At 39.3% G+C, this 26,128-nt stretch overlaps 1 protein-coding gene across 1 annotated transcript; it reads left to right on the top strand.

Annotated features, from left to right (window-relative positions):
- On the top strand, positions 1-25,723 carry LOC133851267 (uncharacterized). Its single transcript, XM_062287600.1, has 27 exons — positions 1-298; positions 652-717; positions 976-1,062; positions 1,153-1,209; positions 1,329-1,393; positions 1,481-1,650; positions 1,968-2,029; positions 2,262-2,345; positions 2,680-2,839; positions 2,987-3,102; positions 5,848-5,976; positions 7,075-7,146; positions 7,304-7,399; positions 7,483-7,560; positions 10,314-10,442; positions 11,053-11,229; positions 11,415-11,615; positions 11,715-11,828; positions 11,927-12,177; positions 12,505-12,550; positions 12,628-12,876; positions 13,185-13,415; positions 13,896-13,987; positions 23,971-24,199; positions 24,318-24,674; positions 25,105-25,178; positions 25,291-25,723. Exons 1-27 carry the CDS (start codon positions 161-163, stop codon positions 25,394-25,396), a joined length of 3,636 nt encoding a protein of 1,211 aa, XP_062143584.1. The 5' UTR covers positions 1-160; the 3' UTR covers positions 25,397-25,723.
- Positions 25,724-26,128: the final 405 nt, after the last annotated feature.

The raw sequence follows: 26,128 nt of genomic DNA, 5'->3' as shown, positions 1-26,128 counted from the left end.
TCGCACTTGCATTTCCAACGAAACCCATAAACCCTCTCGCAAGTCGCACCCGACTGCCAGAGTTCACAGACACCACTGAGCGTGTTCTAAATTACATATTTTATATATTTACACATATATCAAAATCTCATGTAAAATAACCAGATCTCTTTACCTTGCAATGAAACACTCTCGCCGAGCTCCAATCCCACTGCGTAGAATGACGATCAGAGACGCTTTGCTATGCTTCTTCATCGTAATCCATTATTTTTCAGCTGCTTCCGCTGATTCCATCCACGGCTGTGGCGGCTTTGTCGAGGTCAATCACCCCCCCTCCTCTCTCTCTCTCTTACCAGTCTGTTTGGTTGCTGAGAAATCGCAAGAAAAGTATAGGATAATCGGAATCATTTAACAGGTTTTGGATTCAATTATTCACCTTCAGATTCCGTTTCATATTCTATATCCTGTAATTCCTTAGCAACCAAACGCTGGATTAGTTATAGGATGAAAAATACGGAGTTCTGAGAATCGGAGAGCGGTAAATCGTGGATCTGAATTTGGAAGTGACGGCTTTTCCAATGCACAACAGTTACTTGTAACTTGAATTTGTGGTTGTAGTTAAAGTACAGGAATTTGGTACTTACCCTCTGAAATTGAATTCGTTTTTTGTAGGCTAGTACGTCTTTGATGAAGTCGAGGAGGTCGAATGATGTGAAATTGGATTATTCTCATATCACGGTAATGTACACGTTTTGGTTTTGAAGCTTTTGCAGTACATTGTTGAGTTGAGGGAAATAAGGAAATTTTTGAAATGTATACTTATCTTTGGTATAAGCTTAGCCTTTTTGATTTGGATGTGTGTGTTTTGTTGCATAAGTAATGTAACACTGGTATCAGCATGGATAGAAGGATGAACACGGGCGTTATTTTGCCGTTATGTTTAGTTTGTTTAAATCTATGTATGTATGTATATATGTAAATTTTGGTGAATTGTAGGTTGAGCTTCGCACGGTGGATGGACTGGTAAAGGACAGAACTCAGTGTGCGCCCAATGGCTACTACTTCATACCAGTATATGACAAGGTAATATCTAAAGATACTTAATGCTTTTGATGCTTCCTCCATGCGCATGTGTTCTTTTAAGTGTTCTCATTGTAATTGTGTGAATTGTAGGGTTCCTTTGTAATTCAAATAAATGGACCAGAAGGATGGGCGTGGGACCCAGAGAAGGTTTAGTAATTGCATTATTCTTTACACAAAGTTTTATCAAGCCCGGTGCACCACACACAGTCCATGTTTTATGAAAATTGAGTTTCTGTAAAATCTGACACAGATAATGTCCTTTACAGGTTCCTGTTGTTGTTGATGATACTGGTTGCAATGGCAATGAAGATATAAATTTCCATTTCACAGGGTTTGTTTTGATTGATCGTGTTATGTGCTTGGGGGCTTGCTTTAAATTTCTAGTATGAGTTACAATGTGAAAGTTTTCTCATTGTAGGTTCACCATTTCTGGTAAGGTGGTGGGAGCTGTGGGTGGAGAAAGCTGTGCTCTTAAGAATGGAGGCCCTTCAAATGTAAAAGTTGAACTTTTGTCTCTGAATGGTGATCTCATCTCTTCTGTCTTGACGTCATCAGTGGGGAGTTACTTGTTCACAAATATACTTCCAGGTACGAAAGTTTGCCTGGTACTTTTTTGTTAAAAAGATAACGTGTTTGTTCTCTATGTGGCAACTTCTTCCAAGGAAACATCATTGAAGTCCCCAAACTATCCCAGAGAATACCTTTCAACAATGATTTTGTTTGTAAAAAGTGTGATATGTCTTCGAGTGTCAAAGATGTCTTGCATATATAGCACATGCAAGACATTATGGACCCCTTGTGATTTTAATGTTAAAGAGATGACTATTTTTTTTCATACCTTTCTCTCTGTCTCTTCATTTAACAAATGGGAATTCTAGTTCGATAACATCCTTTTTTGTGTGCAGGAAAATATGAATTACGTGCTTCACATTCTGATCTGATAGTTGAAGTTAGAGGCTCCACAGAGGTTGGATTTTTTTCTTTCACTTTGTTTTTACTTTTTCCATTTATTGCTTATTTTAGTTCCTCTCTCTTCCTCCCCCCCCCCCCCCCCCCCCCAAACCAAGAATCTATCTACCTACCTACACACACACACACACACACACACACACACACACACACACACACATGTATAGCATTATGGTTGACATGCATGTATATCCCACATTGCCGCTCATTTGGAAATGCACTTCTTGCAGGTGGAATTGGGGTTTGGAAATGGTGTAGTTGATGACATTTTCTTTGTCCCTGGGTATGATGTCCATGGGTTTGTTGTTGCTCAGGTAAACTTATTGTGGAGACAACAGTTCCATTATAATGCAATTTCTTTGTGTTCCTCTCTCTAGTTTTACAAAATCCATCTATTATAAGGAGATCCGAATATTAAATATAACATTCATGTCTATCGTGATTAGACATGTTATGGTGATCTGTTCAGGGATATAATTTTGTTCTTTGTTCACTTAGAAGATGCTATGTACAATGCGTATTGTATTGGGTGAATTGTTGAAGTGTGATATTACTTAGTTAATTTTGCTCATCACTCGCTGGCTGATTATGCTTCACTTTTATGCCCTTCTATATATAAAATCAAAATATTTTGTTTTCTTTTGGTAGGGAAATCCAATATTGGGAGTTCACATTTATTTATACTCAGATGATGTCTTAGAGGTAGATTGTCCCCAAGGTTCTGGTAATGCCCCTGGACAAAGAAAGGCTCTCTGTCATGCTGTATCCAATGCTGATGGAATGTTTATGTTTAAATCAATACCCTGTGGTAATTCTCTATTTGGATGTCGCTTTTCATTTTAGTTGCTGCATTTTTAGTACTTGCATTACCTTTCTTTTTGTAAGCTCTTTTGTTTCCACCTTTCTGCTTACTCAAAACTTCTGCATCTTTTTCAAATGTTTGAATTCCTTGCAGGAAGATATGAGCTCATACCTTTCTACAAGGGTGAAAACACAGTATTTGATGTTTCACCTCCCGTTGCGTCGGTGATTGTTGAGCATCAACATGTGACAGTTCCCCAAAAGTTTCAGGTAAGCTATATAGTTGGCTACATTGTCAAACCAGAACATTTTCTCCTGTTATGGTATTTATTCACCACCCTTTTGCTTTATTTCTTGTCCCACTAGATTTTTGTAAGCATGATGTGAAATTGTCTATAAAATATGTAAAGTAAGCTTGTTTGGATTTAGAATTAAGACTTTGCAGCCTAACCATTTATATGAAATTGTTGTCTAATAAAAAATGAATATGCTAATAGAGTAACAATAGATATGCTCTTCTTTTGATATTAGTTTTTTTAGAATAATAGTTTTTTAAAAAGAAAAAACAAAGCTCTCGTACATGAAAAGTATATAAGAGAAACAACCACCTTAAGGTGTCTGAAATCTAAAAAGTTAACAAGATCTACATATATTCGAAGAGAAGAACTTAGAAAAATAGATTACCGCCCAGTTTAAGAGAGATCTCAAAAAAGAGGATTTTAAACAAAGCACATTAGACTCACATCTTCAAAGAGGCACTGATTCATTTCTCTTCAAATGCTCCAAATTAAAAATGCAAGAATAACTTTTCAGATATCTTCTTTGGGATGTCCCTGCCCTTGAGTCCTCCAACAATGTAGCAACTCTTGGATGTTGCTAGGCATTGCTCACGAAACTTCGAATAAGTAGAGAACCAAGTGGCATAGATCGCTAGTGTACTCACAATAGATGAGAAGATGATTAACGGTCTCCTCATTCTTTTTGCATAGGCAACACAATTTTACAAGAGTAAAACTCCACCTTCTAAGATTATCAACCACAAGAATTTTACCCAAAGTTGCCGTCCAAAGCGGGGCAAAGCCTTAACCTTCCAAACACTTTTCTAGGGGAAGGGGCAAGGCTCTTCAGTCTGTAAAGTGTTATGATAGCTTTTCACTTCAAAGCCATGGTTGTTGGCTGGGGTCCACAATAATCTATCCGCCTACTTGGGATGGGTTGTTGATGAGTATAACAAATTGAGGAAAGAGTTGAGATTCCAACTCTCAATCCTGGATTGCCATGATGAAACTTGAATTTCAATGAATAGAGGTTCCGGAGGATTCAAAGTAATATGACACCAAGGCCTCTTTGTCTTGAGCTCTCAAATAAAGTTTTGGGAATGAAGATTTGAGAGCAGCTTCACCGCAACAAACATCATGCCAAAGACAAATATGGGACTCGTCCCAAACCCTGAAGGAGACAAAGTTGGAGAAATTCCCCTAACCATTCCTTATATTCCTCCAAATGCATCTCCATATGGCTTTTAGACTTCCTCTGAACGACAACTCTCGGTCTGGACCCCGTATTTCTCAACAATCACCTTTCTCCATGGAGAAGTCTCCTCTTGCACAAACTTATCAAAAAAAAAGTCTCCTCTTGCACAAATCTCCAAAGCCATTCACCAAGTAAAACTTTATTGAACAACATGAAGTTTTTGACTCCCAACCCTCCTCTAGGAGGGAGGAGTAGATAGTCTTCCAGTTTACCAGATGAAGCTTGGGCTCACCGCCTAGTCCATCCCAAAGAAAGTATCTTTGAAGGCGGTCTAGCCTCCAAGCTATATCGGCTGGCAAAGGAAAAAGGGAGTAGAAGTGCGTAGGTAAGCTGGATAACGTACTCTTGATTAGGGTAAGGCGACCACCCCAAGACAAGTAAATCCTCTTTTATTTATTCTTTACTCCCACACACCCACGCGCGTGCGCGTGCACACACACACATATAACTCCTGATCAATCTGTCCTTGTCTCTGTGTAACACAATCTAAATCCACTTCAAATATGTCCATTCCACTCAGTCAAATGCACAAGCCCGGTTTGTAGTTTGGTTCTTTGGAACGAATCAAACTCTTCCACTATGATAGATGATCTTGAATTTTTCCATGTCGAGCTGAAGAGGTCTCCTAACCTTCCTTGATTCTTTGCTGCATTAGAATACATCTTTCCAGGTTGATTGACTCTCATCTAAAATGACATTGTTTTATTGAAACCAGCTTTGACGCTGAATAGCATACCTAACGATCCACCCTCATACCATAACCCTACAATCTTCCTGGTAGTGTCTGAACTGATATACCAGAATTTTCAAATCAATTAATGTAACCACTAGGGCCACCTCCTACTTTTACCATGCTATAGTGCTATAAATTACTGACAGAGTACTTGAATCGTTTAAATTTGCCTGTTTCTTGTCATGTGACCGTCCTGAAAGTCCCTCTTCATTGTCAAAGATATTGCTTATGCCCATGGAAATGAAATGTCCTCCTTCCTTTCTAGCCTTTTGCTCTCGTCTCTTTGTAAGCAAAATTTACCCCAAAGGAAAAGAATAAATTTGTGATGGATGAAGTTTGGTTTGTTGTCTTGATGGAATTTGATTGTTCAACTACAGACATGTTGGCAGTCTATAATGGTAAACGTTGTCAATTTACTGGTTCGTTGACTATCTTCTGAGCTGTCAATGATTTGAATGGTTCAACTGTCTAGCTCTTTCAGTGTTGTTAAAAGTCTGCATGTTAACTGGCTACTAGTATTTTAAAACTCTTCTTGGTAATGATGAATTCAAGTTTTAAAGTTACATTAAGATAAATTCATGTTTTACACAAATCTATCAAGCTAGTGTATATATATTTCTTCTTATTCTTGTTCCCTTTATTTAGCCTTACATTTGCTTGTTCAGGTAATGTTAGTTTGCTTATCCTATTCTGGGTTTTATGTGAGTATATTAACATGCGAAATCCTGTGTTTTTGTTAAATTGTATAGGTCACTGGATTTTCTGTTGGGGGCCGTGTAGTTGATGGAAATGACGTTGGAGTGGAGGGTGTTAAAATTATAGTTGATGGTCATGAAAGGTCTATCACTGACAAACAAGGATACTACAAGCTTGATCAGGTATAATTACTTTACACACGCACACACACACACACACGTACGTATGTCGTATGTATAAATGTGTGTATAAAGCTTGACTAGGTTTGCACATTGCTCTCAATATCCAAGTTTACTTGCTCGCATTAGCTCTTCTTGATTTCTTCTGATTTGGGTATTTCATGTCTTCTTCCAATCTGTTTTCTGTCTCTGTTATATTCAAAGAAATAATGAGTTGGCATCTGTATGTTAGTTGTATCAGTCTCTTATGAGACAGTCTGCTTGTTGTAGGTTGTTGAACAAGTTGCAGATACACTGAGCTGGCTTATAAGTTTGTGGTGAACATATATTGGTGCTAGTTTTTATCAGTTATGACCACTTCACTGGATTAGGAACTGACCAGGATACTGGTTGTTTGAAGGAAATCATACTGTATTGATATGAGATTTCTTTTTCCCTTTCTAACCTGAAGTTCTTTTTTTTTTTTTTTTTTTTTTTTTTTTTTTTTTTTTTTTTCCTTTTAAATATCTATACAAGAAGTTCATTTTTTTGTATACCTCCTGTGTACTTGGGTTGCGCACCTCTATGTTTCTTTATGATATGGGATTACTTATAAAAAATCTATAATTCTAATTTATGACAAATGAATTAAAGTCATTGTTTGGCTTGTTAAGCTGGAAAATATGAAGAGTATCATTTTTTAAATGAATTATGCATAATTCAAACTCAAAGAAGTGCAGAGGGCTGCAATTTGGCGCAACTTATTTACATCTCAAAAAAATGAATTATGCATAAGATTTGCGCTGATTTTTACCTTCTTCTTGCAATGTTTACTGAATAAATTGAGTTCTTATTGCATTTTCTTTCACCGTAAAACCATTCTTTTTCCATGTCTTTGGTTAAAACGTCTACTCTTCCATTTATATATTCTAGATTTTGACTTTTAACTGGTGCTGCAATGCTCCCTCCCTCTCTCTTGCATGCATGTCTTCTTCTTTGAATATGGTCTGTCAATCACTTGAACATTTTGTAATTTTATTCCTGTCTTTGATATCAGTTGAGGTGCTTCATCTTATGTCAAGAGTATATTATCTGCTTAAGTTTCCAAGTTTTGAATTTTAGGTTACGTCCAATCGCTATACGATAGAGGCCATAAAGGAGCATTACAAATTCAACATACTGAAGGATTATATGGTAAAGTTATAGCGTAGAGAATCTTGCATACCTAAATTAGAAGTGACAGGTTTCAGTTATTTAAATTTACATTTAACTCATTGAACTGGTTTTTGTACCGATTACAATGAATAAAATTGCTGTCCTTTCTCTTTCCTAACTTTGGTTGCTCCTTCAGGTATTGCCAAACATGGCTTCAGTTACCGATATTAAAGCATTTTCCTTTGATGTATGTGGTGTAGTTCGGATGGTTAGTGCTGGTTTCAAGGCAAAGGTAAAATCACATTTTCTATGTTCTAATTTTTGTTACTTGTATTGTGCGTGTCAATTAAATTCGTTGTCATGTTTGTATTCTAGGTAGCTTTGACTCATGGTCCAGAAAATGTCAAACCTCAAGTGAAACTGACTGATGGAAGCGGAAATTTCTGCTTTGAGGTATGTTAGCCTGAAGCTCAATGAGCTCTTTCTCTTTAATCGCTTAGTGTTCTGTAATTTCCTTATGATATCTCCACTTATCAAAACAAAATTTCCTTATGATATCTCCATAGGACCATAACTGAAGTTAAAAGAGTCATTTACAGAGTTGTGATTCGGAGAATCTGAAGCTCATTAAGTAATTTTGGTTTTATGGTGTTACTAGGGTAATGGAAGCTAGTGAAACCTTTCTATTAAATTTTAATAAGCTTCTTATACTTTTTATCTTATAGTTTTCCTTTCTCTTGATAAGAGTTTTGAGATTCAACTTTTACAAGATGCCATAAAGTCTTTTAGCCCATTGAGTTGACATGTTGCTGATTTAGAATTGATTTTCTGATCCTTGGTTAAAGCATGACTGCATGAGGCTATAAGCAACTGGAAATGGGGAGTTTGCAATTATCTCTACCTCATCTCATTTGATTGCTTGATTGTGGATTTGAATAATTTAGTTTTTTATTTTATTTTTTTCACATGGTTATTGGAAATTCTAGTGGAAGACATATATATATATATATCATGCAGTTGTCAATAAAGTACAATGGTGTAAATTTGACCTAGAGAAGACTTATGATCACGTCAGTTGGGACTTTTTGCTTTACTTGCCAGGGAGATGTGGTTTTGGGGAGAAGTGGCAGAAATGGATTGCCAATTGCGTATCTACAGTTCAGTTCTCTATCCTGGTTAATGGTACGCACAATGGGTTCTTCAATAGCTCTCGGGGTCTAAGACAAGGGGGCCTTCTCTCCCCCCTTCTTTTTGTGATTGTTGCGGAAGCTTTGAGTCATATGATGGTAGTTGCTGTGAACAGAGGCTTTATTTTTGCAGATGACGCCCTCATTTTCTGTGGGTCTGCTCCAGACCAGATTCGATACTTGAGATGCGCCCTCCTTTGTTTTGAAGCTACCTCTAGTTTGAAGACTAGCTTGGCTAAATCGGAGTTGGTTCATGTGGGTAACGTGCCCAGTGTGAGTGGGTTGGCCCGTATTCTGGGTTGTAGGGTTTCTTCCTTGCCTTTGAAAAATATTTGGGTCTCCCTTTGGGTGCTCCGTTTAAGGCTAAGTCTGTTTGGAATTCAATCATTGAGAAAATGGAGAGAAAACTAGCTGGTTGGAAAAGACTTCACTTGAATAGGGGTGGTCGAGTGACGTTGGTTAAGAGCACTCTGCCCAACCTTCCTACCTATTTCCTCTCCCTTTTCCCTATCCTGATTAGTGTTGCTAATCGGTTAGAAAAATTGCAGAGGGATTTTTTGTGGAGTGGTTTGGATGATGTGTCAAAATTCCATCTTGTTAATTGGAAGAAGGTTTGCTCTCCTATCCATTTTGGAGGGTTAGGTCTGCACTGAATCAGGTCCTTTTGGATAAGTGGTTGTGGAGGCTTGCTGTGGAGAGAGAGGCTTTTTGGCGCCTGATTGTGGATAGAAGGTTTGACGGGGGTTGGTGTACTAATGGGGTCAATGATGCTTATGAGGCGAGCCTTTGGAAACACATTAGGAGGGGGTGATGGCTCTCCTACTAGGTTCTGGCATGATATATGGTGTGAAGATCGTCCTTTCAAGGATTCTATTCCGATGTCATTTTGTCTTGCTAGGAATAGGGATGCAATGGTGGCTGACCTTAGGAGTGTTAGTAATGCTAAAGCTCGTTGGGACATTAACTTCACTAGGTTGGTGCATGGTTGGGAGGTGGACTCCATCTCTTCTTTCTTCAATGTTTTGTATTCTGCTAGACTGGGTTAGGAGGGTGATGATAGCCTATGTTGGATGCCCTAAAAAAGAAAATCTTTTGAGGTCAAAACTTTTTATAAGGTTCTTCTTCCTAATGGTGTTTCCCCTTTCCCTTGGAAGAGCGTTTGGTGGACTAAGGCTCATTTGAAGTTGGCTTTCTTTACATGGACAGCTTCCCTTGGGAAAATTCTCACTTTGGATAATCTTCCCAAGCGTCACATCATAGTGATAGATTGGTGTTGTATGTGTAAAAAGTGTGGGAAAACTCAGGATCATCTTTTTCTTCATTGTGATTTCGCTAGAGAGATGTGGATTATGATTTTTCATATGTTTGGGGTAGAGTGGATTATGCCTAAACGGGTGGTGCACTTTTTGCCGTGTTGGAATAGGGGAGTCGGCTGGAATGACAGTATTATTGTTTGGAATGCAATTCCTTCTTTATTATGGTGCATTTGGAGAGAAAGGAGCGCCCGAAACTTCAATGTTCAAGGGAGAAGAGTGCGGATCTACGGACAAGTCTTCTCAAAACCTTATTTGAGTGGACCTTTTCTGGCGCTTTACCCCGTGTCTCTAGCTATGCAGATTTTTGTATTCTTTTTTCTTGTTCTTGATTTACTAGGTGTTTTCTCTTGTATATTTTCTTTGTACTTGGGTTGTGCTCCTTGCGCGTCTAATGAATTTCCTTTACTTATAGAAAATAAAAGTACAATGGCAAAAGGCAAATGTACTTTGAGTTGTTATCAAATTTATGTACTTTGAGTCGTTATCAAGTTTGAAGTGATGCTACTGTAATTACCCTAACCATTTTGTATCCACAATCTTAAGTTCTCACAACCACAACTAAGCTGGTAATTTCTAGTAAAACGATATTTCCTGCTGGGTTTTGGATTTTCCTTGATGCAGGTCATCTATACGTTTATTGAAGTTAGTACTTTGTCTGCTATACAAGTGTTACATCTTCCTCCTTTATCTATAATATATTCAGGTTCTACCAGGTGAGTACCGCTTATCTGCTATGGCAGCTTCGCCTGAGAGTGCTCCTGGACTCATGTTTTTGCCATCGAATGTTGACATTGTGATCAAAAGTCCATTGTTGAATGTCGAATTTTCTCAGGTAATATTTCTCAAAATTAAAGGAATTTAAGGTTCTTTTGCATCTTCTTCTTTCTTTTTCTTTTTCTTTTCTTTTCTTCTTCTTCTTCCTTTTTTTTTATCCAATTAAAAAGACAAAAGTTGATAGATAACTCGAAGAATAAGTAAAGTAGTTTCAACCCTAAACCCATCTTTATATCATATTTTTCTTGTATTGGCTCCTGTTTTTTTATTTTTTTTAAAAAACACTTATGAGAATACGTATTCACTTTTTGTCTGTCTTTCCACGAAACTTCTCCTTTGCTTTTAAAACAAGATTATCACTGTTGTTTTTTCATTCGTGTTGGTTTTCTGGTGATAACAATTGTCAAGGAATTCATAAATGCAGATGATATAAGATTAAAATGTCATATTTTTCAAAACGGAATTTCTGACTTGGATTTATGACATTTTCCAAACTAATATGGAGCTATAAATGATTTCTAAAAATTTCCACCTCATTTTCCTTTCTATTTTACTGTGAAAATTGCCATAGGTGTTTATTGGACCTCATTTGTTTATAAAACAAGCACACCCTCATTTCATGAAAAAAATGTTCTTTGATATATCTTTCTTTTTGGTCCACGATTAAGGCACTGGTCAATGTACATGGTACTGTAGCCTGCAAGGAGAACTGTGGCCCGTTAGTTTCTGTTACCCTTGTGAGATTCGCTGGTAAACGCAATGAAGAGAGAAAGACAGTTAGTTTGACTGACAACAGCAGCGAATTCCTCTTTTCAAATGTCGTCCCTGGAAAGTACAGGCTTGAGGTATTGTGCTTGCTCTCTGCCTTCTAAATTTTTCCATAACTTTTGATTATTTTCCAGCTTGTTTCTTCTTGTGAATATAAATCTCAAACATTCATGTGGAATTGGCGTAAGTCATTTGTTTTAAGTTTCTGATTGCTATATTGATTCTATGTACTTTTTTCTTCAATTGATTATTACCCTTTTAGGTCAAACATAACTCCCCAGGAGTGACAACGGAAGATAATTGGTGCTGGGAGCAGAGCTTCATTGATTTGGACATCGGAGCTGAGGATGTAAAAGGAATTGTATTTGTTCAAAAAGGTTACTGGGTTAATGTTATCTCCACTCATGATGTAGATGCTTACATGACTCAAGAAGATGGTTCACCTGTAAATTTGAAGATTAAGGTAGTCTCTTCATTAAATCCCCCAAGTTAAAATTCAAAGGACAGGATGCCTTGTGTACTTTCAAGCAAAATTGATTTCTATTTCCTGTGTGAACTGCAGAAAGGTTCCCAGCATATATGTGTAGAATCTCCCGGATTGCATGAACTTCATTTTGTTAACTCATGTATTTTCTTTGGGAGTTCAACAATGAAGATTGATACATTCAACCCTTTGGTATAGTTCTTTTTCATGTTCATTTTTTTTTCTATGGCCATGGTTAACATACATGATTTTTCCAAATCTTTTTTCCTCACCTTTATTTCATTTTGTAGCCCGTCTATCTGAAAGGAGAGAAGTATCTACTTAAAGGACAGATCAATGTTGAGTCTAGCACACTTGATGGTGTATATGAAGTACCCGAGAGTATTGCTGTGGATATTCTGAACAGTGGGGGCAATATTGTTGATGGTACCACAGCTAAACTTAGTTCCAATGACAATGATCAAACAAGTGCTGCCATTTATGAGTACTCTGTATGGGCTAATCCTGGAGACAAACTTACCTTTGTTCCTCGGGACTCAAGGTACATAAATTTAGTCGTTTTCTTGATAACTGTGTCATCAAGACTTAGTGGTGGACTTAGGTTTCTCCAATATTTGATCCATGTTTCTATGTATATGTGGACTGTTTCAATCACCTTCTCATTGCTGTTAGAAGCAGCTTTTGCTTTTTGCTTCCCCCCCCCCCACCACACATTTTATTAATTTATTTATTGGTTTGGTGTGTAAACTTTCATCATTCTGATTTTGTGTCTTCATTGCTAGTAAACTTGTTTAACACCTCACTAATGTTGTTAGCTTGATTTGACTGCACCATTTGTAGCTCTTACGTGACCTGTGATTTGTTGCAGGAATAATGGGGTGAAGAAGATCTTGTTTTATCCTAGACAACGTCATGTAAGCTTAATTTTCGTCATTTACTAAGTTTTTTTACGTTGTTCTGTCAAGCTTCATCACAAACTATGATATGTTAGGTCTCGGTGACAAATGATGGCTGTCAAGCTTCCATTCCTCCATCTTCTGCTCGGTTGGGCTTATATATTGAAGGATCTGTTTCTCCCCCTCTTTCTGGTGTTCAAATTAGGATTCTTGCTGCTGGAGATAGCCACATTGCTGCCCTTAAGAGCAGTGAATTAGTACTTGAAACTACCACAAAGATGGATGGATCCTTCATTGGGGGACCTCTATATGATGACATAACTTATAGCGTCAAGGCTTCAAAGGTTAGGAACATTTGTTTTGATATAATTTCTGTAAGTTTATTTGTTTTGCAATAAAATATATTTAAGTGGTATGCTTTCTGTAACTACCTTAAAGAGTGATGTCTCCTACTCTCTACATCTTTCATTGTAGATATTTCTTGTATAAGTTTGAATAACTCATATGTTATTAATGAACAGATTCGTTATTAATTTTGTTAGAGCCTAGAGGTTTAGTGCATCATATTGAGCTTTCTATATTTTCTGTACATTTATTTCCATGACTGAAATTCATTGCCATCTTCTTCCCTCACGTCTTTTACTTTCTGCAGCCTGGATATCATCTGAAACGGGTTGGACCTCACTCCTTTTCTTGTCAGAAGCTCGGTCAAATTTCTGTACATATACATTCTAAAGATGGTGCTAAAGAACCCATTCCATCTGTGCTGTTATCATTGAGTGGAGACGAGGGTTATAGGAATAACTCAGTATCTGGGGCTGGTGGAACATTACTTTTTGATAACTTATTTCCTGGAACTTTCTATCTGCGTCCTCTGCTGAAGGTACTCTACTAGAATGAGTTTTTCTAATGATTTTTCATGCAAATACTCTACTTTTTGTCTTTTTTGGGGTGCACTTTTTTCATGTACAACTCTTCTCTCTGATCTTCTAGATAATGATTCTGTACTCAGAATTCAGAAACTAAAACATTTTTAACAAATTCACCGAGTTGATTTTGTATCACTTTTAAGCTTGCTCATCCAGCAGAATTTATCATTTTACGCCTCTGAATTCTATATATAACTGCTCAAATTGTTTTAATCACATAGTTTAACGATCAAGGTTTTGCACAAAATAATGATATTATTTTAAATCAGTTTTCATTAATACTAAAGATTGATGGTGTGACTCGTATCTGCCATATGTAATGTTGGAAAGAAATAAAAAATGACTAGAACTATGGTTGTGGTATTTGTTGAAGGTAAGATTATTTTCAACTACTTGACTTGGCTAATAATTATTATTTTTTATTTTTTTGGTAGGAGTACGCTTTCTCACCTCCAGCGCAGACAATAGAACTTGGTTCTGGGGAGTCTAGAGAAGTCACTTTCCAGGCCATCCGTGTGGCTTACAGGTCTTTTATTGTCTCCATTAGTCATTTTATTCCTCTCTCAGTGTAGCCATGTTGTCAAGATGTGAGAGTTTTAGCATTGCTTTCACACCAATTTTCCTTGACAATTGATAATCTCTGTCTTAGAAAGAATTCAAACATTCAAGGTTCATTCCTTAGTATTTTTTTTTAATGAGTGATAATAATTTTATTAAAAGACAAATTCCTCGCACAGGAAGAGTGTACAAGAGAACCAAAGCTCTGAGTGCTATTACAATCTAGAAAACAAATCAGATCTACCAAATTCCCTGATGGAAAGTTAGGAACATGAACAAAAGCCTAATCCATAAGAGATCTCAGAAAGGAGGATTTAAGAATGAGGATGTCATGAACCAAAGCTCTCAATGGAGGATTTCATTGCTTAGTTTGGTCGAAGGTTTGTACCCCAATTTCAGAAGGGGGGCTGGGTTTTCGGAATTTGTTGAAGTTCAACCACGCTTTGTTAGGCAAATGGTTGTGGCGGTTTGGTATAGAGAGAGATGCTTGGTGGAATGCAAGTTTGGCAGTTTGTGGGGTGGGTGGTGCTCACGCGAGCCTGTTGGTGCCTTTGGGGTGGGTTTGTGGAAGAATATTAGGAAAAGGTGGGAGACTTTCTCTAGTTTTACTAGATTTGAGGTGGGGATGGGGTTAGGACAAAATTTTGGCATGATCTGTGGTGCGGGGATACGGTTTTGAAGGAAGCTTTTCCTGTTCTTTTGGTATTGTTCGGGTGCAGGATCCTCCGTAGAGGATAATATGGAGATTTTGGGCGGTTCTATTCAGTGGAACGTAAGCTTTGTTAGAGAGGCGCATGATTGGAAAGTGGGTGTCTTTGCCTCATTTTTTCAGGTGCTACACTCAGCCATAGTGAATAGAGATCGTGCAGATAGGCTTTGGTGGGTCACTTTCAAGAAAGGTGTGTTCAAGGTCAAGACCTACTTCAACTCCTTGGCTGGCTCTGAAGGTAGACGTTTTCCTTGGAAGAGTGTGTGGCGGACTCAGGCTCCTTCGAGGGCGGCTTTTTTTTTCTTGGTCGGCAACCCTAGGCAAGATACTTACGGTGGATAATCTCAGGAAGAAGAATATCATCATTGTGGATATATGCTACTTGTGTAAAAGAGATGGGGAAACTGTGGATCACCTTCTTCTACACTGTGATGTGGCTTCCACTCTGTGGATTCATGTTTTTACTCGGTTTGGTATGTCTTGGGTTATGCTTAAAAGAGTTATCGATCTATTTGCTTGTTGGTGGAAGTTTGGAAGGCCAAGGAGTGCTGCGGTTTGGAAGATGGTGCCAATCTGCATTTTCTGGTGTGTTTGGAAGGAAAGAAATCTTAGTTGTTTCGAAGATCAGGAGAATTCTATGGAGGATATTTTAGCTTCATTTTTTTGTACGCTGTATCTTTGGACGGTGGCCTTTTTGTCACCCGTGTCGATTAGCTATTCTGATTTTCTTGTTCGTTTTTCTTTTTCTAGTTAGGTATTTGTTTTTGTATACTTTCAGTGTACTAAGGGGCGTCTTACGCTTTCAATAAATCTGTTTACTTATCAAAAAAATAGTTTGGACTCTTTGATTAAAAATAAAATGGTTTGAAGTCAGTCGATTCTTTCCCTCGTTCAAATTCATATCGAACTCTCTGCAGTCAATGGTTTCTCTCTTATTTGTCAAAGAAATATAGGGTATGTTTTGAGAATAGTATTTTGGAGTGGTGGCCTAGTGGGTGATAGCCCTATTCTTGAAAATCGATACGGTTCAAATCAAAGAACGATCAAGGGGGTGGGTGGGTGACTCAAGTTTGGCTGGAAAAGATTCTGCTAGTTTGGCTGGGCTTGATGTGTGTTGTGCTGAAGGGAATGGTCTGTCACACTTGGAATTGGTGCTATGCACTAAGGAGGTTCTTTGTTTGTTAGCCTCTGAGTTGTTGTCCCCCTAATGTGTTTGCCAAACCTGAGTATCCAGGGCCAACAACTTCCTGTTGGGTTTTGCAGAAGGTGAAGGACATTTGCCATTATGTTGGTCTATCATGTGAGCGGTTTGAAGGGGAACTAGTGGCGTTGTTTACAGCCATTGAAGTGAGTATAACTAGGAGGGATGGGCTTCCAACTCCAAATCAGTCACCATAAGTAAAAGATAATTTTTTTTTTTTTATAAGTAAGAGAAATATCATTAAAAAGCGCAATCAAGTACACATGAAGTATACAAGAAAGACATCTAAGAGGAAGTAGAAAACAATACAAGGAAATCATTAAAACTAAACGCTAAAGGTGCGAGGAACGCAGCCAACCAGGAGTACAAAGAATGAAAGAAAAAGGAAATGAGATCCTCAATGGTTATTTCTTTGTCTTCAAACTGCCTATCATTGCGTTCCCTCCACAAGCACCACAAAAGGCAACAAGGGACCATCTTCCACATGACTGCACTCCGAGAGCGACCACCCATCCACCAGCAAGCGAAAAAATCTACCACCCGAAGAGGCATAACCCAAGACAGACTGAAGCGACTAAAGATGGCGTTCCATAGAGTGCATGCAACCTCGCAATGGAGAAGAAGGTGATCCACCGACTCCCCATTTATTTTGCACATGCAGCATCTATCAATCACAATGACACGCTTCTTTCTGAGATTGTCCAAGGTGAGGATCTTCCCTTGCGCTGCCGTCCAAGCAAAGAAAGCCACTTTCAAGGGAACCTTGGTCCGCCAAATACTTTTCCAGGGAAAATGAATAGCCTCTTTGCAAGCAAGAGCCTTATAGAAATATTTAACATCAAATTTCCCTATGTGAGAAGGAGACCACCATAGCTGATCTTCCCCATCACAATTCACTCTGGTTGAGTACAGCAAAGAGAAAAATGAGGCCAAAACATCCACCTCCCAGTCGTGGGCCGCTCGGAAGAAGCTAACATCCCACTGATAGGACCCGCTCACCACAACCAAATGGTCTGCAACATGTGCATCCTTGTCACACGCGATGCCATACAAAACTGGGAAAGCTTTCTTAAGAGGAACCTCACCACACCACACATCATCCCAAAAACGGATCTTAGATCCATTTCCCAGAATAAGTCTGGTATGGTTGCAAAGCAAACTCCACCCCTTCCTCATATTCTTCCAAAGCCCCACTCCGTGAGACCCAGGGGGGTCTAAAGAACACCAACCATCCCAAGTAGAACCGTACTTTGCATCCACAACAGATTTCCACCAAGTCTCCATTAAAAAGACTGTCCGCTCCATTAATTATTATTCTACAGGTGGCAGTTCTAACTGAAGCAAAGCTAGGGGGAGGGGTATCTCAGTTTGTCCATGAAGCCTAAACTGTTATTTTGGAATGTAAGTGGGTTAAACGAGGGGAAGAAGCACCTTAGAATTAGAAATTTGCTCAAAGATTGGAAGGCAAATGTTATTTGTCTTCAGGACACTAAGATGGAGCTTATGGCTTGTAGCATTGTGTGTAGTTTATTGGGTTGCAATCATGTAGATTGTTGCCCTTTTGACTCAAGGGGGGCATCTGGTGGTATATTGCTCATGTGGGATAGGAGGGTGGTGTAGAAAATCAAAGAGTGTAGGTGAGTTATTGGTTGCTATTTCTTTCAGAAATGTCGGATATCAAATTTCTTGGGCTTTTGCGGGTGTTTATGACCCTAATGTCGATTGTGATAAAAGACTTTTATGGGATGAATTGGTTGGTTTGTAAGTTGGTGGGACTTACTCTGGTGCATTGGGGGGATTTCAATGTCTCTCGCTTTCTTAGTGAGAGATCAGGTGAAACTCTTTTTTGTCTAGCTATGGAGGAGTTTTCATATTTCATTTTTGAGCAGGGGCTTATGGACGTTCCTCTTGTGAGTGGTTTGTTTGCGTGGTCTAGCAACAGGAACCCTCCCTCATGGTTTGGAATTGACATATTCCTTGTTTCTCCAAATTGGGAAGTTAAGTTTCCTAATTTGATCTAGAAAAGGTTGCCTAGATTGTGCTCGGATTATTTCCCTATTCTTCTCAACTGCGAAGGCCTTCCTGGAGCAAAAAGGTATTTCAAGTTCGAGAAGAAGTGGTTAAAAGCAGAGGGTTTTGTAGGTAAAGTGAATCAATGGTGGACCTCTTATCATGTTGAGGAGACCATTTGGTTGGAGAGACCCTTTGAGGAAGAGGTCTTTAAGGTGGTGAAAGCCTTTATTGTGACAAGGCTCTGGGCCCCGATAGATTTATTGTGGGGTTTTGGGTTTTGGGGCTCTCGAGGGTTTTGGGTGTTGTTGGGTTTTGGGGTTTTTGAGGGTCTTGTTGGGTTCTGTATTATGGGCTAGCTGGGTTCTTCCTTTGTATACTCCCTGTGTACTAAGGGGCGCCTTACGCTTTTTTAATGAAATTCCTATTACTTATCAAAAAAAAAGATTTATTGTGGGTTTCTTCCAAGCTTCCTGAGAGGTGCTCAAAGTAATCATGAATGTTTCCATGATTCTCACGCTAAAGGTTTGTCTGAAAAAAGCCTCAATGCCACATTCATTTCTCTTCTATTGAAGAAATTAGGGGTCGTTGACATTAAAGATTTTAAACCTATTAGCTTAGTGGGTGGAGTTTACAAAATTGTTGCAGAAGTTCTAGCTAACAAGTTGAAAATAGTAGTGGAGAAGATCATTTCCAAGCCTCAAAACGCTTTCATCAAGGGTGGATAGATTCTAGACTTTGTTCTATTGCCAACGAGTGCCTTGACAATAAGATGGATCTGGGGAACAAGGCATGTTGTGCAAGCTGGATATTGAATAGGCTTATAACCATGTCAATTGGGACTTTCTTTGTATTTGTGGAGGAGATGCGGTTTTGGGAAAAATGGTGTAATTGGATAATATATTGTATTTCTTTAGTCCACTTTTCTGTTTTGGTAAATGGCACTCCGACAAGTTTTTTTAGTAGCTTACGTGGTTTGAAATAGGGCGAACCATTGTATCCCTTTCTGTTTGTTATTGTTATGGAGGTGTTAAGTAAAATGATTTCTGCTATATTGAATGAGAATCTTTTATCAAGCTTCTCGGTGGGGGTCTAGGAGTGCCGGTGCCATCAATATTTCTCACCTTTTATTTGCGGATGAAACTTTGATTTTTTGCGGGGCAAATCCAGATCATCTTCACAACTCTCAATGTTCGTTTTAATGCTTTGAACCGATTTCAAGTTCGAGGATTAACTTGGCTAAGTTAGAGTTGGTCCCTGTTGGCAATGTCATTAATGTTGAAGGTCTGGCTAGTATTTTGGGTTGAAATACCTAGGTCTTACCTTGGGAGCTTCGTTTAAGGCCAAATCTATTTGGGACAACATTATTGAGAAGATAGAGTGCCGTTTGGCGAGATGGAAGAGGATGTACTTGTCCAAGGGTGAGAGGGTTACATTGATGGTAAACCTCTTCGCTTGCTGGAGAGCGAAAGGTGGTAGGCCTCAGTTTGATGCAGTATGGATGATATTGTTATGCTTTATGTAGTGTCTTTGGAGAGAAATAAACGGGTCTAGTGGGTTTTCTGGTAAGAAGACTCCAGAGGGCTTCTTGAAAGCGGTTCTAGCATGTAGCCACTGGGTGGGGATTACATGCGATGGCTATGAAGGTCAGCTTTCGGCTGTGTTTGAGGCTATCATCGACAGTATTGATAAGAAGGCAGCGGGTCCCAGCTCGAGCTTGAGCATTAAAGATACGAGGGAATTAAACAAATTAGCTTGTTCTGTTAATTATGACGCACATAGTGGCAGCACCTCTCGTGGTAGGTGCAAAGGCAGGGCTTTTGGTGGTTTTTTATGAAGCCCAAAATCCTCTCTTGGAATGTTAGAGGGTTAAACAAGGGTGACAAGCGGTTGAAAGTCAGAAACTTATTAAGGCAATGGAAGGCTGATATTATTTGCTTGCAAGAAACTAAACTGGATTTTGTTTCCAATAGTTTAGTGAGAAGTCTGTGGGGTTGTCACTTTGTTGATTGGTGCTACTTAGCTTCTCGGTATTTTGATTATGTGGGATAGAAGGATTGTAGAGAAGATTGATGCGTATGTGGGTGAGTTCGTTGTTGCTTGTTCTTTCAGAAGCGTTGCTGATAACTTCTCTTGGGCTTTTGCTGGGTCTACGGTCCTAACTTTGACTCTCTTAGAAGTTCTCTTTGGGATGAGTTGGCTGGCCTTTCTTCTTGGTGGGAGCTGCTGTGGTGCATCGGGGGTGACTTCAATGTCACACGCTTTCCTGCTGAAAGATCTAGAGACGTTCGTCTTAATGCGGCTATGATGGAGTTTTTCGGATTTTATTTTTGAGCAGGATCTTATGGATCTTCCTCTTGCAGGAGGGCCATTTACGTGGTCTAATAATCAGGAGATTCCCTCTTGGTCTCGCCTCGATAGATTTCTTGTATCTCCAAATTGGGAAGTCAAGTTTCCAGGTTCTCTTCAGAAAAGGCTTCCAATACTGTGTTCTGATCATTTTCCTATTCTTCTTGATTGTAGTGGTGTTCATTGGGGTCCCAGACCGTTCAAGTTCGAGAATATGTGGTTAAAGGCTGAAGGGTTTGTGGATAGGGTGCGTCTTTGGTGGGAGTCTTATCGCTTTCAAGGCTCGCCCAGCTTCATCTTCTCTCAAAAGATGGAACGATCAGGAGTTTGGTAATGTGGAGTTCCGGAAGAAAATGCATATGGAAGAATTGTGTGCTCTTGATAGTTTGGAGGAACAACGGGGTTTAACTCCTGAAGAAAAAGCGAGGAAATGTGGGGTCATCAGAGATCTGGAGAATTCTATTTTACAGGAGGAGATTAGCTGGAGACAGAAGTCTAGGGCTCTTTGGCTTAAAGAGGGTGATAAATGCACTAAATTCTATCATCGAGTAGCCAATTCGAATAGGAGATCCAATTCCATTGAGTCACTCTTTGTCAATGGCTCTATCTCTTTTGATCAGCAGGTTATTAGGGATCATGTTGCCCAATTTTATAATTCTCTTTTTGCAGAATCTTTCAGTTGGAGGCGTTGGATAACCTTGTTTATGACAACTTGGATGCGGGTGAAGCCTCTTCCTTAGAACTTCCTTTTGACGAAAGGGAGGTCTTAGAGGTGGTTAAAGGTTTGAATTGTGATAAGGCTCCAGGCCCTGATGGGTTCAATATTGCGTTCTTCCAAGATTGTTGGGATGTGATCAAGATTGATCTCATAGGGGTTTTCCAGGACTTTCACACTCATAGCAAGTTTGTCAAAAGCATTAATGCCACTTTCTTAGCCTTAATTCCGAAGAAGTTTGGGGCTGTGGATCTTAAAGATTTTCGGTCTATTAGTCTTGTAAGTGGTGTTTACAAGATCATTGCTAAAGTTCTTGCTAATAGACTCAGAAGGGTGGTGGAGAAGATTATCTCGAATCCCCAAAATGCTTTTGTGAAAGGAAGGCAAATTCTTGATTATGTTCTTATAGCTAATGAGTGTCTGGATAGTCGCATCAAATCGGGTGAACCAGGGTTACTTTGTAAACTGGATATTGAGAAGGCTTATGATCATGTCAACTGGGATTTCTTATTGTATATGTTGAGAAGATGTGGCTTCGGGGAGAGATGGTGTTCTTGGATAGCGCATTGTATTTCATCGATGCGTTTCTCGGTTTTGGTGAATGGCACCCCTTCTGGTTTTTTTAGCAGCTCTGGTGGTCTTAGACAGGGTGATCCTCTGTTGCCTCTCTTGTTTATCATTGTGATGGAGGCCTTTAGTAAGTTGTTCTCTATTACTGTTCAAAGGAGCTTTCTCTCTGGCTTCTCTGTGGGCTCTAGTAGCAATGGAGAGATTAACATTTCTCATCTGTTATTCGCAGACGATACTTTAGTTTTTTGCGGAGCTAGTCCTGATCATCTTCTCTATCTTCGTATGTTATTACTGTCCTTTGAAGCTGTTTCAGGTTTGAAGATTAATTTGGATAAGTCAGTTTTGGTTCCAGTGGGTCTTGTGGATAATATGGATGATCTTGTTGGCATTTTGGGCTGTGGAGTTTCTTCTCTTCCTTTAAAGTACCTTGGTCTTCCGTTGGGGGCCCCTTTTAAGGCTAGGTCTAGCTGGGATGAGGTAGTTGGTTTGAGAGGCGGCTAGCTAGCTGGAAGCGGTTGTATTTGTCGAAGGGTGGCAAAGTAACCCTCATAAAAAGCACTCTCTCTAATCTTCCTACGTACTTCCTTTCTCTACTCCCTATTCCTTCCAGTGTTGCTAGTCGTATAGAGAAGCTGCATCGAGATTTCTTGTGGGGTAGCATAGGTGAAGAATTTAAATTTCATCTGGTTAATTGGTCCAAGGTTTGTTCTCCTATTTCAAGTGGTGATTTAGGCATCAGGAATTTGAGGATTTTCAGTAAGCCTCTTTTAGGGAAGTGGCTGTGGCGCTATGCCCATGAGAGAGAGGCTTGGTAGAAATCTGTTGTGGATGCAAAGTACGGTTCTACTTGGGATGGTTGGTGTTCCTTAGACTCCCCTGGGTCTCACGGAGTGGGGCTTTGGAAGAATATTAGGAAGGGGTGGAGTTTGCTTTGCAGCCATACCAGACTTATTTTGGGAAATGGATCTAGGATCCGTTTTTGGGATGATGTGTGGTGTGGTGAGGTACCTCTTAAGGAAGCTTTTCCAGTTTTGTATGACATTGCGTGCGACAAGGATGCACATGTTGCAGACCATTTGGTTGTGGTGAGCAGATCCTATCAGTGGGATGTTAGCTTCTTCTGAGCGGCCCACGACTGGGAGGTGGATGTTTTGGCCTCATTTTTCTGTTTGTTGTACTCAACCAGAGTGAATTGTGATGGGGAAGATCAGCTTTGGTGGTCTTCTTCTCACAAAGGGAAATTTGATGTGAGATTCTTCTATAAGGCTCTTGCTTGCAAAGAGGCTATTCATTTTCCCTGGAAAAGTATTTGGCGGACCAAGGTTCTCTTGAAAGTGGCTTTCTTTGCTTGGACGGCAGCGCAAGGGAAGATCCTCACCTTGGACAATCTCAGAAAGAGGCGTGTCATTGTAATTGATAGATGTTGCATGTGCAAAATGAATGGGGAGTTGGTGGATCACCTTCTTCTCCATTGCGAGGTTGCATGCGCTCTATGGAATGCCATCTTTAGTCGCTTCAGTCTGTCTTGGGTGATGCCTCTTCGTGTGGTAGATTTATTCGCTTGCTGGTAGATGTGTGGTCGCTCTCGGAGTGCAGCCATGTGGAAGATGGTCCCTTGTTGCCTTTTGTGGTGTTTGTGGAGGGAACGCAATGCTAGGCAGTTTGAGGACAAAGAAAGAATCATTGAGGATCTCATTTCCTTTTTCTTTCATTCTTTGTACTCCTAGTTGGCTGCGTTCCTCGCACCTTTAGCGTTTAGTTTTAATGATTTCCTTGTATTGTTTTCTACTTCCTCTTAGATGCCTTTCTTGTATACTTTCTGTGTACTTGATTGCGCTTTTTAATGATATTTCTCTTACATATCAAAAAAAGAAAAGAAATAAACGATAGGAGCTTTGAGGACCATGAGAGGACATTGGTGGAATTAAAGGATTTATTCTTTAAGACACTTTACCATTGGGCTACTACCTTTGACTTTAATATTTATAACTTTCATATTTTTTAGATCTTTTTTTTTTTTTTTCCTTCTAGTTAGGTATCTCTCTTTTATACATTCTGTGTATTTTATGACTGATATCTAAGCAAACATTAAGGCTGTCAATTTGTAGTACAACCCTGTGAACCTAACACACGAAATTAGTAGGTTAGGGTTGATGGATTGACTCGTTAAAGTAAATGAGTCAGGTTAGGGTTAACCTATATAGTGTTATACCCATGATTCAACATGACCCGACACGCTAACACGAATTGTCACTCCTAGCAAGCATGCATGATCCAAGATGTAACTTAAATTATGTCTCCATAATATTGCTTTTTGCTCCTTTTTATAATTGGCATTTTCATTTCAATAGACGTGACTCTTCTGCAAGATACTAAGGCAGTTTAACCTTTCTACAGTGCTACAGGGGTGATCACTTTGCTGTCTGGCCAACCAAAAGAAGGTGTTTCAGTTGAAGCCCGGTCTGAGTCAAAAGGCTACTATGAGGAAACAGTGACTGATTCATCGGGAAGTTATCGTCTGAGAGGACTCCATCCTGACGCTACATATGTAATAAAAGTAGTGAAAAGGGATGGTCTGGGTAGCCCGAGAATTGAGCGTGCATCTCCAGAATCTATTGCCGTTAAGGTTAGTCTTACCTAATATCTCCAATAAAATCACAAATAACATCTTGGAAATAATATCCTTTAAGAGGTTGCTACCGTTATGTGAGATCTGATTTGATAATGGCGGTTGATTTTTTTAGGTTGGATCTGAGGATGTCAGGGGCTTGGATTTTCTGGTCTTTGAACATCCAGAGATGACCATTTTAAGTTGCCATGTTGAAGGAAAGAGAGTAGAGGAACTAAATTCACATCTAATGGTGGAAATAAAGTCAGCTAGTGACATGTCTAAGATTGAGTCAGTCTTCCCCCTGCCACTTTCCAACTTCTTCCAGGTGAAGGACTTACCTAGGGGCAAGCACCTGCTTCAGCTCAGATCTAGTCTACCATCAACCACCCACAAATTTGAGTCTGAGATTATTGAGGTCGACTTAGAGAAGAATACCCAAATTCACGTTGGTCCACTTAGATACAAAGTTGAAGAGGATCACCACAAACAGGTTCGTATGGCTCTGTTGCCAACCATGTAGTTTTTCATACTGATGGTTGTGGCCTGGCAATTTACAGATATAGATCTCCAGCAATTTTGCTATTCAGATCGCTAGCAATTCGGATAATAAATATGAGAGAGTTAATATCGGATTCACCTGTCCAAACAAATTTTGGTCTGCCTGCCCACCTATTTGGACAGGTGGACCTCATAAGGACCGTCGCACATTTGCTATCCGGATTGCTATCAATTGCTGGAAAACCGAATCTGGAAATTTTCCAAGCCCTCATCCTGTATTTCATTATTAAAGTTGAAGAGTTGCTGATTTCATGGTACTTGCTGATTTCTTCTGAGCACACTTTCGTTCAGAATGGTATCATTTTCTCTGAACCATTTTTTTCTTTCTTTTTGTTGATCCTCTTCTTCTCCATGCCTTACAGGAGTTGACTCCGGCACCAGTGTTTCCTCTCATTGTCGGGGTTTCAGTGGTTGCCCTGTTTATCAGCATTCCACGGTAATGGCAATATTACTTTCCCCATAAGAAAGCCTTTACTTGGTTGTGGATTTTTACTGCTCATGTATATGCTTTACTTAAACAATATTCTTATTTTATGCCTCACGTGTAGATTAAAGGACTTGTATCAATCCACGGTGGATATACCAACCCCAGGATTCATTGCAACTGTGAAGAAGGAAGCACGAAGACCAATTTTGAGAAAGAAGACTTACTGAATAACCCTTTTTGTGCACATAGAAGACATAAAATTTTGGTGTTAAATCTAATATTCTGTTTCAAGTTCAAAGATGAGAATCCTTGGGGGAGAGCATTGGGATTTTGAAATACCAATTAGATTAGTTTTTTTTAAAAAAAAATTGAAAAACTATAAGATTTATTCTGGTTAAATTTAGAAGCAAATGTAGTTATTTAGAATAGCCGGTTCATTAATAGCATTGATGTTGGCCATTCCTCTTCTCATGTCAACCTTAATGCTTGTGCATCAAGCTTTCAGTTTCCACCCATTTTAAACCCAATGCAAGATATGCCTTTACAGATTTCAATTTATTGTCTAGCTTTCTCTTCCTAGCTGCAATTTTTCACACATTGATATATGCTTCCTAGCCGCTTTAAATATCCTCAGAGTCTTTCAACGTTGGACGAGGATCTCTTGTTAGTAGGCTACCTGAATTTCATAAAAATTTGGAGTCTAAAAGGAGAGCTGCGGGGCTCGCTCACTTCTAGCAGGTGGGTCCCCCTTCTTAGGCTGCCCGGAAGTTGTATCCCATCTTAGGCTGTCGGGAAGTTTTGTAAACTTTGGGCAGATTAATAATAGAGAATTCCATATCCTAAGTTGTTTAGGGCTGATGGGCGTCACAATCTTCCCTCTTATGCTATCGGAATTTCGCGGAGCCTAGTAACAAAGAATCAGAGTCCTTGAAATGTTACAACATACTTCAACCCATCAA

This window comes from Alnus glutinosa, chromosome 12 (genome assembly GCF_958979055.1).
Source record: "Alnus glutinosa chromosome 12, dhAlnGlut1.1, whole genome shotgun sequence".
NCBI lineage: Eukaryota > Viridiplantae > Streptophyta > Magnoliopsida > Fagales > Betulaceae > Alnus > Alnus glutinosa.
This window is presented reverse-complemented; position numbering and strand designations above follow the sequence as displayed.

Bases quoted from the DNA above. Each gene is read 5' to 3' on its own strand.
- LOC133851267 (XM_062287600.1), top strand. From the start codon at position 161: ATGAAACACTCTCGCCGAGCTCCAATCCCACTGCGTAGAATGACGATC. The intron at 299-651 runs GTCAATCACCCC...CGTTTTTTGTAG, and splicing joins GCTGTGGCGGCTTTGTCGAG to GCTAGTACGTCTTTGATGAA. The intron at 24,675-25,104 runs GTTCGTATGGCT...CATGCCTTACAG, and splicing joins AAGAGGATCACCACAAACAG to GAGTTGACTCCGGCACCAGT.